General features: G+C 41.6%; 2 protein-coding genes across 2 annotated transcripts in view; one reads left to right on the top strand and one right to left on the bottom strand.

Moving 5' to 3' along the window:
• LOC135512181 (semaphorin-4G-like) overlaps positions 1–17547 on the bottom strand; it is a 60337-nt gene that overhangs the window by 20340 nt on the left and 22450 nt on the right. Inside the window, 2 exon segments of the mRNA XM_064933912.1 lie at positions 181–243; positions 981–1129. Coding sequence (XP_064789984.1) covers positions 181–243; positions 981–1129 — 212 coding nt within the window.
• Positions 2491–4756, top strand: LOC135512182 (tubulin beta chain-like). The gene is made up of 4 exons (XM_064933913.1): positions 2491–2673; positions 2815–2923; positions 3155–3265; positions 3405–4756. Exons 1-4 carry the CDS (start codon positions 2617–2619, stop codon positions 4463–4465), a joined length of 1338 nt encoding a protein of 445 aa, XP_064789985.1. The 5' UTR covers positions 2491–2616; the 3' UTR covers positions 4466–4756.

Here is a 17547-nt window from a genome sequence, read left to right as displayed (position 1 = left end):
GGGAGAGAGAGGGAGATAAAGAGAGGGTGAGGAAGAGAGCTGGAGAGAGAGAGGTTGTGATGAAGGCACTCTGCAAAATAATAAACATATCACAGAGAATAAGAAAGAGAGAGAGGGATAGGTTATGCTCTAAGGAGAAGATGCACACTAGCTGGGATATGATGAAATAAAGATACCTACCTTATTGTCTTTCCCTTTGCTCAGACACTGCTGTTTTTGGTCCGTTGAGGCTTCCCATTCAATCTGATAGGAGAAAGAGAGAGAGAGAGAGAGAGAGAGAGAGAGAGAGAGAGAGAGAGAGAGAGAGAGAGAGAGAGAGAAAGAAAGGGAAAAGGGGAGAGAGAGACAGAGAGAGTTAGACAAAGGATCAGTTCAGGTGAGAGAGAAAGAGGGGGGTGTTGTTCATGACAGTTTGATCTGTTTAATCTGTACAAATCTATCACACACTTCTACTACTTGATCTTTGTGGAGCATCTATACTGTGTTAGTGGAACGTTAACAAGGGTTCTTGGCTAACTACGTTTACAACAGTTTTATGACAGGGTGTCATGTGAAACAGGGCATTGAGTTTCTGTCCTAGTGTGGCCAGATTAAGTGACAGAAGATCATCATTTTGTGCCCTTAAGGATAATGTTCTTGGAGAGACAGTCACTGCGTCCTAATAATATCTCCCTTTTCCTGAAGTGTACACTCGTTCACTACTTCCCAGTTCCCACAAATCTGAAAAGCAGTGGATTGGTGTAGGCATGACACACATTTTTTATATCAGTCATGTCTTTCAAATCATTGGAGGAAAGTGAACAAGTGCACACTTTGGGAGGAAGGAGTGATAATTAGGACCTAGCCAATGACTCAAGGTGGGGTTGTTTACCTTGCAATAAAGATGTTTTGTATAAAATAGTGGGAGTGGTAAGATCCTAAATCCTCTACTGTAAGTTCCCTGAAATCACACGTATGCACAATCTTGCTCTCTCTCTTACAGTGCGAGCTGTGCTGTCTGAGATGTCTGTGGCGTTGAGAGAGAACGCGGCCCCCCGGGCCCCCACATAGAGAAGACCCTTGTCCTCCTCTAGTAGCAGAGTACTGTAATTCACTACTGAGGACTGGAAACGTCTGCAGCCCAACAGACCTGGGGGAGATTGAGGACGGGAGGGATGAGAGGAGGGATGAGAGAGAGCGAGAAAGTTAAAAATTAATAATATTTTTTTAAAGTACATGTGTGCCTGTGGGTGCGTGTGTGTGAACCTGACTCAGCAGTATAGCATCTGCTCTAATTAGTTCTCCAGTTGAGAGGCTATGATATACTAATGACCAGACATAGTGATTAGGGTCGGCATGAGGAACATAAAGATATAATAATTAGAAAATCATTCTAAAACATTTGGAAATATTTAACTTTTATCAATTACAAACCCTCCCCTAGACTGAAATAAAAACACTAAACCCTCCCATGGACTGAAATAAAAACACTAAACCCTCCCCTAGACTGAAATAAAAACACTAAACCCTCCCCTAGACTGAAATAAAAACACTAATCCCTCCCCTGGACTGAAATAAAAACACTAAACCCTCCCCTAGACTGAAATAAAAACACTAAACCCTCCCCTAGACTGAAATAAAAACACTAAACCCTCCCCTGGACTGAAATAAAAAACACTAAACCCTCCCCTAGACTGAAATACTGTTTAAACTATGTCCCTCCCCAATATTCCTCCATGTAGGCCTACCCCGTTCTGTAAATTAAAAATGGTCCTTAAGGCAGGTTTTGTGCACAGGTGCAGTCCATATTAGCAGAGCAAAACAAGAACATTTAAAATGTTAGGATTTGTCATAGTTACCCCTACCTCCTTGGAACATGCATAAATCTGACTATGAGTGATTCCTGTCAGATCCACATTATGACCTAAAGTGAATAACATATACAAAATATTAAATTTTCCCTATAATTTATTGAAAGTGCTTCAGCAGTAAGCTATGTACCTAGGGCCTGCTTCATACAGCATCTGCATACCAAACGGCACCCTATTCCCTTGATAGTGCTCTACTTTTGACCAGGTATTCCCTATATAGTGCTCTACTTTTGACCAGGACCCATGTAGATCACCAAATAGGGAAAAGGGTGGCCCCTGCTAAAGCACTAATTTATCCAGCTGTATTTCTCGCAGGACAGGAAGTTAGCGGGCTAACCCATACTGTGTGGCTAATTAGCGTTGGAGGCTTACTCACACTGAGAATCAAACACAGAATTTAGCAGCTGTCGCTAACACTGCGAGGGGTCACAGAGGACTACGAGAACTATGCATACAATGTTCAGTTGAGGGGTAGCTAGCAGTGGTTCTGGTTCGATACTTCTGCAGGTGCTAACTACTAATCCCTCACTAGGCTCTGTGTGAGTACAATGCAGACCAATAGATTTTAAAGTCCGTGCCGTGCTCCAGGATGCAACCCCACTCAGTCCTACACGCCAAACCCACAGGCGTCCAATAGAAGTGCAAGATAAATTGTCCGGTCAACAGTCCATTCAACACATCCCAAACACTTTACCTTGGTGTGAGACTGGGATCAGGGCTCTCTGACATCTGCAAGAGGATAAATACACATTGCACAAAGGAAAGGATGCGAGAAATAGTTTACATTCAAGCTGGCCAGTGTGGCAACCAGATCGGCGCAAAGGTGATGTATAATATAAAGAATTCAGTACTCAGTCCCCCCCCTCTCTCTCTCTATCACTGTCTTGTTCTCCTTCTTTCTATCATCAATATCATTGACTTTTTCAGAGGTGTTTGGTTAGATTTGACTGTGCTCTCTGTCTAGTTCTGGGAGGTGATTAGTGAGGAGCATGGAATCAACTGCACTGGGGATTATGTGGGCGACTCAGACCTTCAGCTGGACAAGATCAGTGTCTACTTCAACGAATCCTCGTGTGAGTCTCTCTCTGTGTCTTTAATACAGGAGTCAACATTCTATGTCCATCTCTGTAAACATCCCTTGTGTATTTACATTAGTGTATTAATAAAATGTTTAGTGCAGTAACAGTGATCAAAGTAATTCTCATTGCGTTCTCAAATGTATAAGGGAATTACATGCAGCAATGTGCACTTTTATCCAGTCCATTCCCTTAATCATGTGTCTCTGTGTGATTGTCTCGCCCCAGTCTCCAAGTATGTCCCCAGAGCCATCCTAGTGGACCTGGAGCCAGGAACAATGGACAGTGTGCGCTGCGGACACATAGGACACCTCTTTAAACCGGACAATTTCATCTTCGGTCAGTGGGGGTCTCTGCTTTGTGATGATGTCACCAAACCAATTTTGCTCACTGTGTATATTAATAGCTGCCTAAATCATCCATAAACCAGCTTAAGTTATCCTTATAACAAACTACATTATCTCCCCCCATGCTCTAGGTCAGAGTGGAGCTGGTAACAACTGGGCTAAGGGCCACTACACAGAGGGAGCAGAGCTAGTGGAAGCAGTGATGGACGTGGTGAGGAAGGAGGCAGATAACTGTGACTGTCTCCAGGGCTTCCAGCTTACCCACTCCCTGGGCGGGGGCACAGGCTCTGGTATGGGGACCCTACTCATCAACAAGATCCAGGAGGAGTACCCCGACCGTATGATGGCCACCTTCAGCGTGGTCCCCTCCCCTAAGGTATCGGACACGGTGGTGGAGCCCTACAACGCCACCCTCTCTGTTCACCAGCTTCTAGAGAACACAGACGAAACTTTCTGCATCGACAATGAGGCGATCTACGACATCTGCTTCCGCAAGCTCAAGCTCCCCACACCCACCTACGGAGACCTCAACCACTTGGTGTCGGTCACCATGAGCGGGGTGACCACATGCCTTCGCTTCCCAGGCCAGCTCAATGCCGACCTCCGCAAGCTGGCCGTCAACATGGTACCCTTCCCCCGCCTGCACTTCTTCATACTGGGCTTCGCCCCGCTCACTAACAGGGGAGGCCTGCAGTACCGTGCCCTCACCGTGCCTGAACTCACCCAGCAGGCGTTCGACGCCAAGAACATGATGGCAGCCTGCGACCCGCGTAACGGGCGCTACCTCACTGCGGCGATGGTGTTCCGGGGTCACATGTCTATGAGGGAGGTGGACGAGCAGATGCTGGCCATTCAGAACAAGAACAGCAGCTACTTTGTGGACTGGATCCCCAACAACATTAAGACAGCGGTCTGTAATATCCCACCCCCTGGACTCAAGCTGTCCGCCACCTTCATAGGTAACAATACAGCCATCCAGGAGCTGTTCAAGCGTCTCTCTGAGCAGTTCACTGCTATGTTCCGTCGCAAGGCCTTCCTGCACTGGTACACGGGAGAGGGAATGGACGAGATGGAGTTCACCGAGGCCGAGAGCAACATGAATGACCTGGTGTCCGAGTACCAGCAGTACCAGGACGCCACCACTGAGGAGGAGGTGTTTGAGGATGAAGAGGAAGAAAAAGGAATAGCCTGAGATCCAGAACCAAAATGTAACGTTCTTAAACCATCAAATAATGGGCCGTACCAACACCAACAAAATCGTAATGATGGTGCAAATGCATCCAATGACATTTTCACATGACATTTTTCATGATTTTCTGTTGTTGCTTTGTCTGAGTGTCTATAGCAGTTAGCCCAAGCAGGGTCCCAAAATGCCTTGCCGTCTCAGAAGTGGATAGTGACTTCAAGTAGCACTTATTATGTATATAACCCATATTGAAGCCACTTTGTAATTAACTTCTTCTCCTGAATGCATTATGTGTTACGCAATATTTATATTATTAAAGTTAAGATTTTTTTACTGCACAATGTTTGGAATTCTATTTCTATGGTTATGGTTGGTGGGAGTCAAAGTTCACCTTTATAATAAACGATTGCATGCATCTATCATCGCATTTGCAAAGGAACAATAAAATAACATTCCTAATGTCATAAGGAGGTCTAGGCTACAGGTATGCACTATGCTATGTTTGGCATATGTGAAGCAGCTCGCTTGCCAGCCATGGTCCCAGCAATTTGAAGAAATATTTTTGAATTTCGCGCTGACTTTTCAGCGGAATGTTGTCGAGGGGTTCCGCCTGCCCTAGAAAGGTTAATACAATTGGTTGGCCTAGGTTACAGCATACAAAGCAGAAAGAAAACAATTTCCAAATAATCAGCTGGACAAAAATTGTTGTCTGTCTGAGCGACCTGCTCCGCCCGCAGCATGAAACATGTGGCCACGCCGCAATGATCTCTGTCGGGACCTGCAGGCTCTCTAGCCTACATTCGGTAATAGTAGTCCTAGTCACTGCAGCCTAATATGTTAATTTAACTCACGACTTAAAAGTTCATCGAACTCACACATTTAAAAAGACCATTCTGAATAGAGGCACATTCGGGGCTCAGCCCCAGGGGTCAATTATTTTAGGAGGTCCAGAATTTTTTTTCTCCTTTTCTAAACACATTACATGGAGACATGTAGAATATTTTTTAATACCACAAAAATTAACAAAATGACACAGACAAACTTAGATAATTCTAAACAATCTTGTCTTGAGTGTAACCAATAGCCTAGGCCTACAGAAAGAGGGGAGACTAACAGATTGTACCATATGACATCCATCTAGCCTGGTGGAGAAAATGATAGTCCTAAAAAAAAAAAAAAAAAAAACTTTCCAGAGGCACAGACTCAATGATAAAGAGTGTGAAGGCTGGGCTTAGTCTCAGAAACCCGACCAACAGGTAACCGCAGTGCCCATGATCCCACCCAGACTGTCTTGGTAAATTCTAAAAGGGAAAAACAAAATGTTCCCGGGGAGGGTCCTTTTCAGACAGACAACTATCCCAACAAATGGCCTGTAGGCAGACATGCCAGAACATTCTAATTCAAAACGAAAGTGGCTTTCAGATGTATATTTTTAGGCCACCCGTGGAGTAAATGTCAATCCGGTTCATCTGCTCTGTTGTATTGTCATCACATGTTAAGGTTGACCACTGAGTTCCTCAAAAGCCTGTGCAAAACAAACTAAGTTGGAATAGTTACCACTTTATTACTATATGTAATCAGTAATGTTAGTATTATATTAGAAAATGTAATATGCATACATATTTAAGGAAAGTTTTAATTTGCAGTGTACAAACATGATGAACAGAAATTACATTTACTCTAACGGGTGGCCAAATATACATATATGAAAGCCACACCTCCAATCTTCTGATAGGCTGCCACCTCTACAAGATATTATTAAAAAGGTAAAAACAATACCTTTACAAGAGGGATTCATCAAAGACCGTTTTCAGAGGGGTTCCTCGAAGAACCTTTTTGAACTGGAAAGGTTTCCCCAGTGTGGTAATTCTTTCAGGATCAGTTTAGCCTTTTGTTCACAACTAATAACATCACATGGACAGGGGGAATCTGTTGCTAGATCAACATTCCTATCCTGAGTCATGGAAAGAGAAGACTTGTGGACAAGAAATGTCTGATTTCTTCACCCCGTGAAGGTACTCACAGCTGGTATATTTTGTTTAAGTTGTATTAAGAAGATTATTATCTGCAACGGTGTTTGAGCACTCACACACTTAATTATCAACAATAACTGTACACACTCATAGAAAAAAGGTTCTGGGCTATCCCATAAAATAACCCTTATTTGTACCTGGTATAATCCTTTTGGTTTTCATGTACAGTTGCTTGGAAAAGTATTCACCCTCCTTTGCATTTTTCCTATTTCGTTGCCTTACAACCTGGAATTAAAATTGATTTTTTGGGGGTATGCAGCAATTATAGCTGAAAGTCTCTTGGGGTATGTCTCTATAGCCACTGGGATTTGTGTCCATTCTTCAAGGCAAAACTGCTCCATCTCCTTCAAGTTGGATGGGTTCCGCTGGTGTACAGCAATCTTTGAAACATACCACAGATTCTCAATTGGATTGAGGTCTGGGCTTTGACTAGGCCATTCCAAGACATTTAAATGTTTCTCCTTAAACCAATCAAGTGTTGCTTTAGCAGTATGCTTAGGGTCAATGTCCTGATGGAAGGTGAACCTCTGTCCCAGTCTCAAATCTCTGGAAGACTGAAACAGGTTTCCCTCAAGAATTTCCCTGTATTTAGCGCCATCCATCATTCCTTCAATTCTGACCAGTTTCACTATCCCTGCCGATGAAATACATCCCCACAGCATGATGCAGCTATCACCATACTTCACTGTAGGGATGGTATTCTCGGGGGGATGAGAGGTGTTGGGTTTGTGCCAGACATAGCTTTTCCTTGATGGCCAAAAAGCTCAATTTTAGTCTCATCTGACCAGAGTACAATCTTCCATATGTTTGGAGAGTCTCCCACATACCTTTTGGCGAACACCGTACATGTTTGCTTATTTTTTTCTGGCCACTCTTCCATAAAGCCCAGCTCTGTGGAGTGTATGACTTAATGCGGTCCTATGGACAGATAACCCTGAAGGAGCTCCACAACGGAGATAGAATTATCTTTGGTCTCTTTGTTGCCTCTCTGATTAATGCCCTCCTTGCCTGGTCTGTGAGGTTTGGTAGGCAGCCCTCTCTTGGCAGGTTTGTTCTTTCCATTCTTTAATAATGGATTTAATGGTGCTCCGTGGGATGTTCAAAGTTTCTGATATGTTTTTTTATAACCCAACCCTGATCTGGACTTCTCCACAACTTTGTCCCTGGCCTGTTTGGAGAGGTCCTTGGTCTTCATGATGCCGCTTGCTTGGTGGTGCCCCTTGCTTAGCGGTGTTGGAGACTGGTGACTGTCGGATAGGTGTGTATATATAGAGGTCATGTGACAGATCATGTGACACTTAAATAAAGCCCACCTGTGTGCAATCTAACTAATTATGTGACTTCTAAAAGGTAATTGGTTGCACCAGATCTTATTTAGGTAAATACATATGCACACACCACTTTTCCGTATTTAATTGTTTAGAATCTTTTGAAACAATACTTTTTTAAATTTCACTTTACCAATTTGGACTATTTTGTGTATGTCCATTACATAAATCCAAATAAAAATCTATTTAAATTACAAGTTGTAAATAGGAAAAACACCAAAGGGGGTGAAAACTTTTGCAAGGCACTGGAGAACCATATGTGGAAAAGGAACCAAAAAGGATTTTCCTTTTAGGTTCTTAATCTCTTTTTTTAAACTTTTTTTTTTTTTTTTTTTTTACAAAGAGTGTACTGTGTAGCTACTTATCTAGCAACTTATCAATAACAAGTGCCTCTCTATGGGCCGATTTCCCTGGACTAAGAAGCACTTCCAAGGTACAATCTCTACTGTTTGTTAGTTTAGAAATAGGCTAAGTCTGTGTGCGGAAAACCACCCTTATATGCAGTAGAGGCTGCTGAGGGAAAGATGGCTCATAATAATGGTTGGAAAGGAGCGAATGGAATGGCATCAAACACATGGAAATTACATTTACTCTACATTTACTCCACTCCAGCCATTATCACCTGCCTTTGCTCCCCAATTAAGGTGCCACCAACCTCCTGTGCTTAAACGTTTTATATGTATTACACTACGTTGCTGGAAAACCTTGGTAGAGCATGTGCGAAGTTAGGGCTTGTCATGCCCATGTGAATTTACTTTCTTTTTCAGCTTCAGCCCAGCCTAACCGGCAAGTTTCTGTGTTTCATTTCTTATACTAGGTTTGAAATCCTATCTTTCTTCAGGTTTTTTTTACTTCCCAGTGACTAACATTGAGATTCATCAGACACAAAGGAAAGGTTCCATATTACATTACTTCTGGACGACAGTATTACGAGCCTATTGTATTCTCTCCCCTGGAATCCTGTGAGATCTTCTGTAAGCAGAATTGTGAAAGACAATGCCATTTTCTCACACACACACACACACACACACACACACACACACACACACACACACACACACGCACGCACGCACGCACGCACGCACGCACGCACGCACGCACGCACGCACGCACGCACGCACGCACGCACGCACGCACGCACGCACGCACACACACACACACACACACACACACACACACACACACACACACACACACACACATACACACACACACACACTGTAATTAAGAGAGGGGACAATGTGTGTTGCAGAGACAATGCCTGAGTTTAGAGGCGGACTGATTTGGAGGCCCCAGGCAGAGACCAGTCAGGGTAATCCTAGCATTTTGCTTCACTAAGGCAGAAGAGAGTATGAAGGAAAAGAATAATACAGTTAAACTCTTGGTAAATAGTATGGTCTATAGCGTATCGTTAGGTATTCTTTTAGAAATATATACAGTTGAAGTCGGAAGTTTACATACACTTAGGTTGGAGTCATTAAAACTCGTTTTTCAACCACTCCACAAATTTCTTGTTAACAAACTATAGTTTTGGCAAGTTGGTCTACTTTGTGAATGACACAAGTCATTTTTCCAACAATTGTTTACAGAGACTATTTCACTTATAATACACTATCACAATTCCTGTGCCATTAAACAGCTTGAAAAATTCCAGAAAATGATGTCATGGCTTTAGAAGCTTCTGATAGACATATTGACATAATTTGAGTAAATTGGGGGTGTACCTGTGGATGTATTTCAAGGCCTACCTTCAAACTCAGTGCCTCTTTGCTTGACATCATGGGAAAATCAAAAGAAATCAGCCAAGACCTCAATTGTTTTTGTAGACCTCCACAAGTCTGGTTCATCCTTGGGAGCAAATTTCAAAACGCCTGAAGGTACCACGTTCATCTGTACAAACAATAGTATGCAAGTGTAAATAACACGGGACCCCGCAGCCGTCATACCGCTCAGGTAGGAGACGCGTTCTGTCTCCTAGAGATGAACGTACTTGCGAAAAATGCAAATCAATCCCAGAACAACAGCAAAGGACCTTGTGAAGATGCTGGAGGAAACAGGTACAAAAGTATCTTTATCCACAGTAAAACGAATCCTATATCGACATAACCTGAAAGGCCGCTCAGCAAGGAAGAAGCCACTGCTCCAAAACCGCCGTAAAAAAGCCAGACCACGGTTTGCAACTGCACATGGGGACAATGATCCCACTTTTTGGAGAAATGTCCTAAGGTCTGATGAAACAAAAATAGAACTGTTTGGCCATAATGACCATTGTTATGTTCGTAGGAAAAGGGGGAGGCTTGCAAGCCAAAGAACTCCATCCCAACCGTGAAGCATGGGTTGGCAGCATCATGTTGTGAGGGTGCTTTGCTGCAGGAGGGACTGGTGCACTTCACAAAATAGATGGCTTCATGAGGTAGGAAAATTATGTGGATATATTGAAGCAATATCTCAAGACATCAGTCAGGTTAAAGTTAGTTCGCAAATGTGTCTTCCAAATGGACAACAACCCCAAGCATACTTCCAAAATTGTGGCAAAATGGCCCAAGGACAACAAAGTCAAGGTATTGGAGTGGTCATCACAAAGCCCTGACTTCAATCCCATAGAAAATGTGTGGGCAGAACTGAAAAAGCGTGTGCAAGCAAGGAGGCCTACAAACCTGACTCAGTTACACCAGCTCTGTCAGGAGGAATGGGCCAAAATTCCCCCAAATTATTGTGGGAAGCTTGTGGAAGGCTACTCGAAACATTTGACCCAAGTTAAACAATTTAAAGGCAATGCTACCAAATACTAATTGAGTGTACAGTATGTAAACTTCTGACTCACTGGGAATGCGATGAAAGAAATAAAAGCTGAAATAAATCATTCTCTCTACTATTATTCGGACATTTCACATTCTTAAAATAAAGTGGTGATCCTAACTGACCTAAGACAGTGAATTTTTACTAGGATTAAATGTCAGAAATTGTGAAAAACGGAGCTTAAATGTTTTTGGCTAAGGTGTATGTAAATTTCCGACTTCAACTGTATATATAATTTTTTTGTTGTTGTAATTATTATTATTTAATGTTACTTGTTTCAGGTCAACGTCAAACACATTTTTACATATGTAGATATATTTAAATTACAAAATGAAACAGATCATAACCAACAAACACCAAAACACATTTAAAAAACATACAAAAACAATAAGAATTACACATCCCTTTCAGTTCTCTGCTCTTAATTTTTCATTGCTTTAATATTTTTTTCTCTCTCATTTCATTAACATTTTCGTTACATACAATTCATAATTTGAATGTCACAAAATGTGTGGCTGTAGTAAGAATAGCCATTGGTCCATTCTTATATGAACATGCCCTCCAGCTTTGTTTTGACATTTTCTCAGAATATCTTAATTCATGGGAAAATCCAAAACAGAAACTTCTTACACTTACAACTGGTATCAGAGAATTCTGCTTTCAATTTATTACATATAATGGGAGTCCTATGAACCCTCTGCATAATCTTACATTGCATCTCTACCTTTCTGTGGAAAATACTATCAGAGATACCAGGAGGAATTACCTTGTTATTTAATAGGGGAGTCAGAACAGAAAAGTAATCCTTTCTCCCAAGGTGTTTGCAAATCTCTCTCCAGATCTTAAAGGTGCTGTTAAGTATCGGGTTATGTTTCACTTCTGTGCTGACGGAGTTTCTATCACCAGTCATAACACTGATTAATGAGTATGGAGATGTGAAACAGGAGTCATTATTGACCCAATTAGAGCAATGTTCATCCTGAGCCATTCTGTAGTTATGGGAGCACAACATGCCCAGTTATAAAATAGCAAATTAGGTAGTGCCAGGCCTCCTAAATTATATGGCAGCTGCACTACTAATTTGTGGTATTTTTCTGTGCTGTGCCATATAAAATCTGAGAGGTATTTATTGAGTTCATTAAAATTATTTTTTTGTTATATATAATGTCATCGTCTGGAGAAACAAAAGTCTGGTGAAAACCTTCATTTTAATTCTACCTATCCATTATGATGGCAGATCCATCCACCTATCTGGGTCTTCATTAACCCTAAGTACAGGTGCAAAGCTGCTGTTAGACAGGTTAGCTGCTATTAGACAGATTGTGAAGTTTATTCAACAAGAAAAAATGTCAATTTGAATGGAAACTCATTCAAAGTGTTGTCACTCAAGCTCCCTAGGGGCATAGCTTCTGATTTATAAAAATACATGTTGTAGTCAGAAAAAGGAGCCAAACCTCTACATTAAGTCAATAAGAATGGGAATAAGGTTTCTGGGTTAGAAATTAATAGCAAAATAACATTGCATATAGAGATAGTTTTAATATTTTATTTTAATTAACTAGGCAAGTCAGTTAAGAACAAATTCTTATTTACAATGACGGCCTACCCCAGCCAAACCCGGACGACACTGGGCCAATTGTGCGCCGCCCTATGGGGACTCCCAATCAAGTCCGGTTGTGATACTGCCTTGATATAATGTTGTTTTTTCATAATAAGAATGACAGCCCCTCTGCTTTTAGAATTATAGGATGAGTAAAACACTTTGCCTATACAGTCTCACTTTAATTTCTAATGTTCCAAGTCAGTCAGATGTCTGTCGTGTAGGAGAGCAATCTGTTCCTTTTCTCTTTTAGGATGAGTCAAAACTTTTTTCAGGTGAATTAATTCCTTTCAAAAGAATAGTAGGTATCTTTAAAATCATGGGGGTTTGCTGTTGTTACAGAATCTGCAACAAGCAATGAAAGAGCAATAAAACCTGTCTGAAATACTTTTAACATATTTGGCCAACATTAAGATAAAGAAAAACCAACCTTATACATCCAACATTACATAACAAAATATAAACACTTCTGCTTCTGAAAATAAATATAACGTGGTCTAGGTCATCATCTCCTATGAGCATCTTCATCATTGGTCCAAATAAATATTAAGATTTTACCATTAGCTACCCTGGTACCGTCTACCTTCCAATGAGGCCTTGACCCAAATGGAAGTAGATATCAATGCAATTAAAACTGCATTCAATTTTGCATTCAGTCAGAAAAGCCATTAGCTGAAAGATAATTCATATTGAATTAATTATTATAACCTAATAATACTAATGATAAAGTCATAATAATAGTAATAGTGCGCTGGGAAGGAGAAAAGAAAATTCATGATTACAAACTTCCATTAATTAAACAAGCTCCTAGTTTAATAAGAACACAATAGACTGATGAAAGAAGAGCGATTCGTTCATGACAGCTGGCTTCTTAATCGAATGTCAGAACAAATCCCATTCTGCTTCCTATTATAGACAGCAAAGTCAAACAGAACAACCTCTCAATATTTGAATCCCAGTCAAAGTCAGGGCGAGTCTATAGTGGCTCATTAATCTATCAACCTTAATTATTCGGGCCATATTATGATTGTCGTCCAACCGCTCGAGTAATTTTATCCCTCTGAGCTCTCAGTTCCAACATAAAAAAACATTGAACCATTCATGGGGAGTAAATAGCGGGGTCTTTGGAACCTTTATCCTGAGAGCGGACAGACACCCAATCAATATAAAAATACAAACAGAATAGACTCGTACAATCGACTACTGTTGACCACAGGTGCGCTCGACCCCACCCGCCTCGAGCCGTTGGTCGGCTGAGGCCCCTGACCCCTGGGTCCAAAAAGATTTTCCAAAAATGAGAAAGAACCCGCCCGGCCGGCCGCCCCGTCAAGCATAGAGACGAGCGCACCCACAAACTCCACTTCCACATAAAAGTAGCATCATACGTTGAACCAAAATAAATCAGATCTATGAATAGTTAAATATAATTTTCATCCACACAAAACATTAACAGTACCAGTCAAAGGTTTGGACACACCTACTCATTCACAAATTTTCTTAATATTAAAAATGTTCTACAATATAGAATAATAATGAAGACATCAAAACTATGAAATAACACATATGGAATCATGTAGCAACCAAAAAAATGTGAAACAAATAAAAATATATTTAATATTTTAGATTCTTCAAAGTGGCCACCATTTACCTTGACAACTTTGCACACTCTTGGCATTCTCTCAACCAGCTTCACCTGGAATGCTTTTCCAACAGTCTTGAAGTTCCCACATATGCTGAGCACTTGTTGTCTGCTTCTCTTTCACTCTGTGGTCCAACTCATTAACAAGGCACACCTGTTAATTGAAATGCATTCCAAGTGACTACGTCATGAAGCTGTTTGAGAAAATGGCAAGAGTGTGCAAAGCTAGCACAGACTGGAATATGATCTGGGATTCATCGAATGGCATTGAGGAGTATACCACCGGTCATCGGCTTCATCAATAAGTGCATTGATGATGTTGTCCCCACAGTGACCGTACGTACATATCCCAACCAGAAGCCATGAATTACAGGCAACATCCGCATCAAACTAAAGGCTAGAGCTGCCGCTTTCAAGGAGTGGGACACTAATCCGGACTCTTATAAGAAATGTCGCAACACCATCAAACAAGCAAAGAGCCAATACAGAATTAAGATTGAATCCTACTACACCAGCTCTGACGCTCGTCAGATGTGTCAGGGCTTGAAATCTATTACAGACAAAAAAGGGAAGCCCAGATGAGAGCTGTCCTGTGACGCGAGCTACCAGACGAGCTAATTGCCTTTCACGCTCACTTCGAGGCAAGCAACACTGAAGCATGCTAGCGTCCCACCTCGACAACAGCCAGTGAAATTGCAGAGCACCATATTCAAATACAGAAATACTAATTTAAAAATTCTGAAAACATACAAGTATTTAAAATAGGTTTAAAGATTAACTTCTTGTGAATCCAATCACCGTGTCAGATTTCAAAAAGGCTTCACGGCGTAAGCATACCTTATGATTATTTGAGAACATCGCCCAGCAGACAAATCATTACAAACAGTAACCAGCCAAGTAGAAGAGTTACACAAGTCAGATATAGAGATAAAATTAATCACTTACCTTTGATAATCTTCACATGGTTGCACTCAGAAGATATTAATTTAATCAATAAATGTTTGTTTTGTTCGATAAAGTCTCTTTATATCCCAAAATCTTTTTTTTCCCCGCACGTTTTCTTCAGTAATCCACAGGCTCAAACGCAGTCACAACAGGCAGACAAAAAAATCAAAACTGTATCCGTAAAAGTTCATATAAACATGTCAAACGATGTTTATATTAAATCCTCCGGATGTTTTTAGCCTAAATAATCGATAATATTTCAACCGGACAATAACGTCGTCAATATAAAAGGTAAACAAGAAAGGCACTCTCTCGGTCGTGCACATGAAAAAGCTCTGTGACACTGCAGGGTCCACTCATTCAGACTGCTCTTACTCCCTCATTTTTCAGAATACAAGCCTGAAACAATTTCTAAAGACTGTTGATATCTAGTGGGAGGCATAGGAACTGCAATTTGTGTCCTAAGTCAATGGGATACTGTAATGGCATTGAATAAAAAATAATATAAAATCCTACTTCCTGGATGGATTTTTCTCAGGTTTTTGCCTGCCAAATCAGTTCTGTTATACCCACAGACACTATTGTAACAGTTTTGGAAACTTTAGAGTGTTTTCTATCCAATATATGCAAATCCTATCTTCTGGGCCTGAGTAGCAGGCAGTTTAATTTGGGCACGCTTTTCATCCAAAATTCCGAATGCTGCCCCCTACCCTAGAGAAGTTGAACAGGTCAACATTCACAAATCCGCGGGGCCAGACGGATTACCAGGACATGTACCCAAAGCATGCGCGGACCAACTGGCAAGTGTCTTCACTGACATTTTCAACCTGTGCCTGACCGAGTCTATAATACCTACATGTATCAAGCAGACCACCATAGTGGAAGCGAAGGTAACCTACCTAAATGATTACCGCCCCATAGCATTAATGTCGGTAGCCATGAAGTGCTTTGAAAGGCTGGTCATGGATCACATCAACAGCATCCTCCCGGATACCCTAGACCCAGTCCAATTCGCATTCCGCCCCAACAGATCCACAGATGATGCAATCTCAATCGCACTACACAATGCCCTTTCCCATCTGGACAAAAGGAACACCTATATAAGAATGCTTTTCATTGACTACAGCTCAGCGTTCAACACCATAGTGCCCACGAAGCTCACCATTAAGCTAAGGACCCTGGGACTAAACACCTCCCTCTGCAACTGGTTCCTGGACTTCCTGACGGGCCACCCCCAGGTGGTAAGGGTAGACAACAACCTGTCTGCCCCACTGATCCTCAACACTGGGGCCCCTCAAGGGTGTGTACTTAGTCCCCTTCTGTACTCCCTGTTCAACCACGACTGCTTGGCTTAACACGATTCCAACACCATCATTAAGTTTACTGACGACACAACAGTGGTAGGCCTGAACACCAACAACGATGAGACAGCCTATAGGAAGGAGGTCAGAGAACTGGCAGTGTGGTGCCAGGAAAACAACCTCTCCCTCAATGTGAGCAAGACAAAGGAGCTGATCGTGGACTACAGGAAAAGGCGGGCCAAACAGGCCCCCCATTGACAGGGCTGTAGTGGAGCGGGTTGAGAGTTTCAAGTGTTCACATCACCGACGAACTACCATGGTCCAAACACACCAAGACAGTCGTGAAGAGGGCACGACAAAACCTTTTCCCCCTCAGGAGACTGAAAAGATTTGGCAGATTTTCAAAAAGTTCTACAGCTGCACAATTGAGAGCATACTGACCGGTTGCATTACCGCCTGGTTTGGCAATGGCTCAGCATCTGACCGTAAGGCGGCACAGAGGGTAATGCGTACGGCCCAGTACATCACTGGGGCCAAGATTCCTGCCATCCAGAACCTATATAATAGGCGGTGTCAGAGGAAAGCCCATAAAATTGTCAGAGACTCCAGTCACCCAAGTCATAGGCTGTTTTCGCTGCTACCGCAAAGCAAGCGGACCGAAAGGCTCCTTAACAGCTTCTACCCCCAATCCATAAGACTGCTGAACATAAAATGGCCACCGGACTATTTACATTGACCCCCCCATTTGTTTTGTACATTGCTGCTACTACCTGTTTATTATCTATGCATAGTCATTACCTTGACTAACCTGTACCCCCGCACACTGACTTGGTACCGGTACCCCCTGTATATAGCCTCGTTATTGTTATTGTGTTACTTTTTATTTTTTACTTTAGTTAATTTGGTAAATATTTTCTTAACTTTTCTTGAACTGCACTGTTGGTTAAGGGCTTGTAAGTAAGCATTTCACAGTAAGGTCTACACTTGTTGTATTCGGTGCATGTGACAAATAAAGTTTGATTTGATTAAAGAGGTGGTTGGGTGTTTTAAACAGCCTTTCTGAATCTCATACTTCCCATTCCTAATCTCAAATATAAAATCTACTTTGATTTGTTTAACCCTTTTTTGTTTACTACAAGATATGTATGTGTACTACAAGATATGCATGTGTACTACAAGATATGTATGTGTACTACAAGATATGTATGTGTACTACAAGATATGCATGTGTACTACAAGATATGTATGTGTACTACAAGATATGTATGTGTACTACAAGATATGTATGTGTTACTTCATAGTTTTGAAGTCTTACTATTATTCTACAATGTAGAAAATTGTACAAATAAAGAAACACCCTTGAATGAGTAGGTGTGTCCAAACTTTTGACTGGTACTGTATATGCAGTTAGCCTGTATCGTCCCGTTTGAATGACATGAAGCA

Source organism: Oncorhynchus masou, chromosome 24, assembly GCF_036934945.1.
Source record: "Oncorhynchus masou masou isolate Uvic2021 chromosome 24, UVic_Omas_1.1, whole genome shotgun sequence".
In the NCBI taxonomy this organism is placed as follows: Eukaryota; Metazoa; Chordata; class Actinopteri; order Salmoniformes; family Salmonidae; genus Oncorhynchus; species Oncorhynchus masou.
The sequence above is the reverse complement of the archived record's forward strand: the minus strand, read 5'-3'. Positions and strand labels throughout refer to the sequence as shown.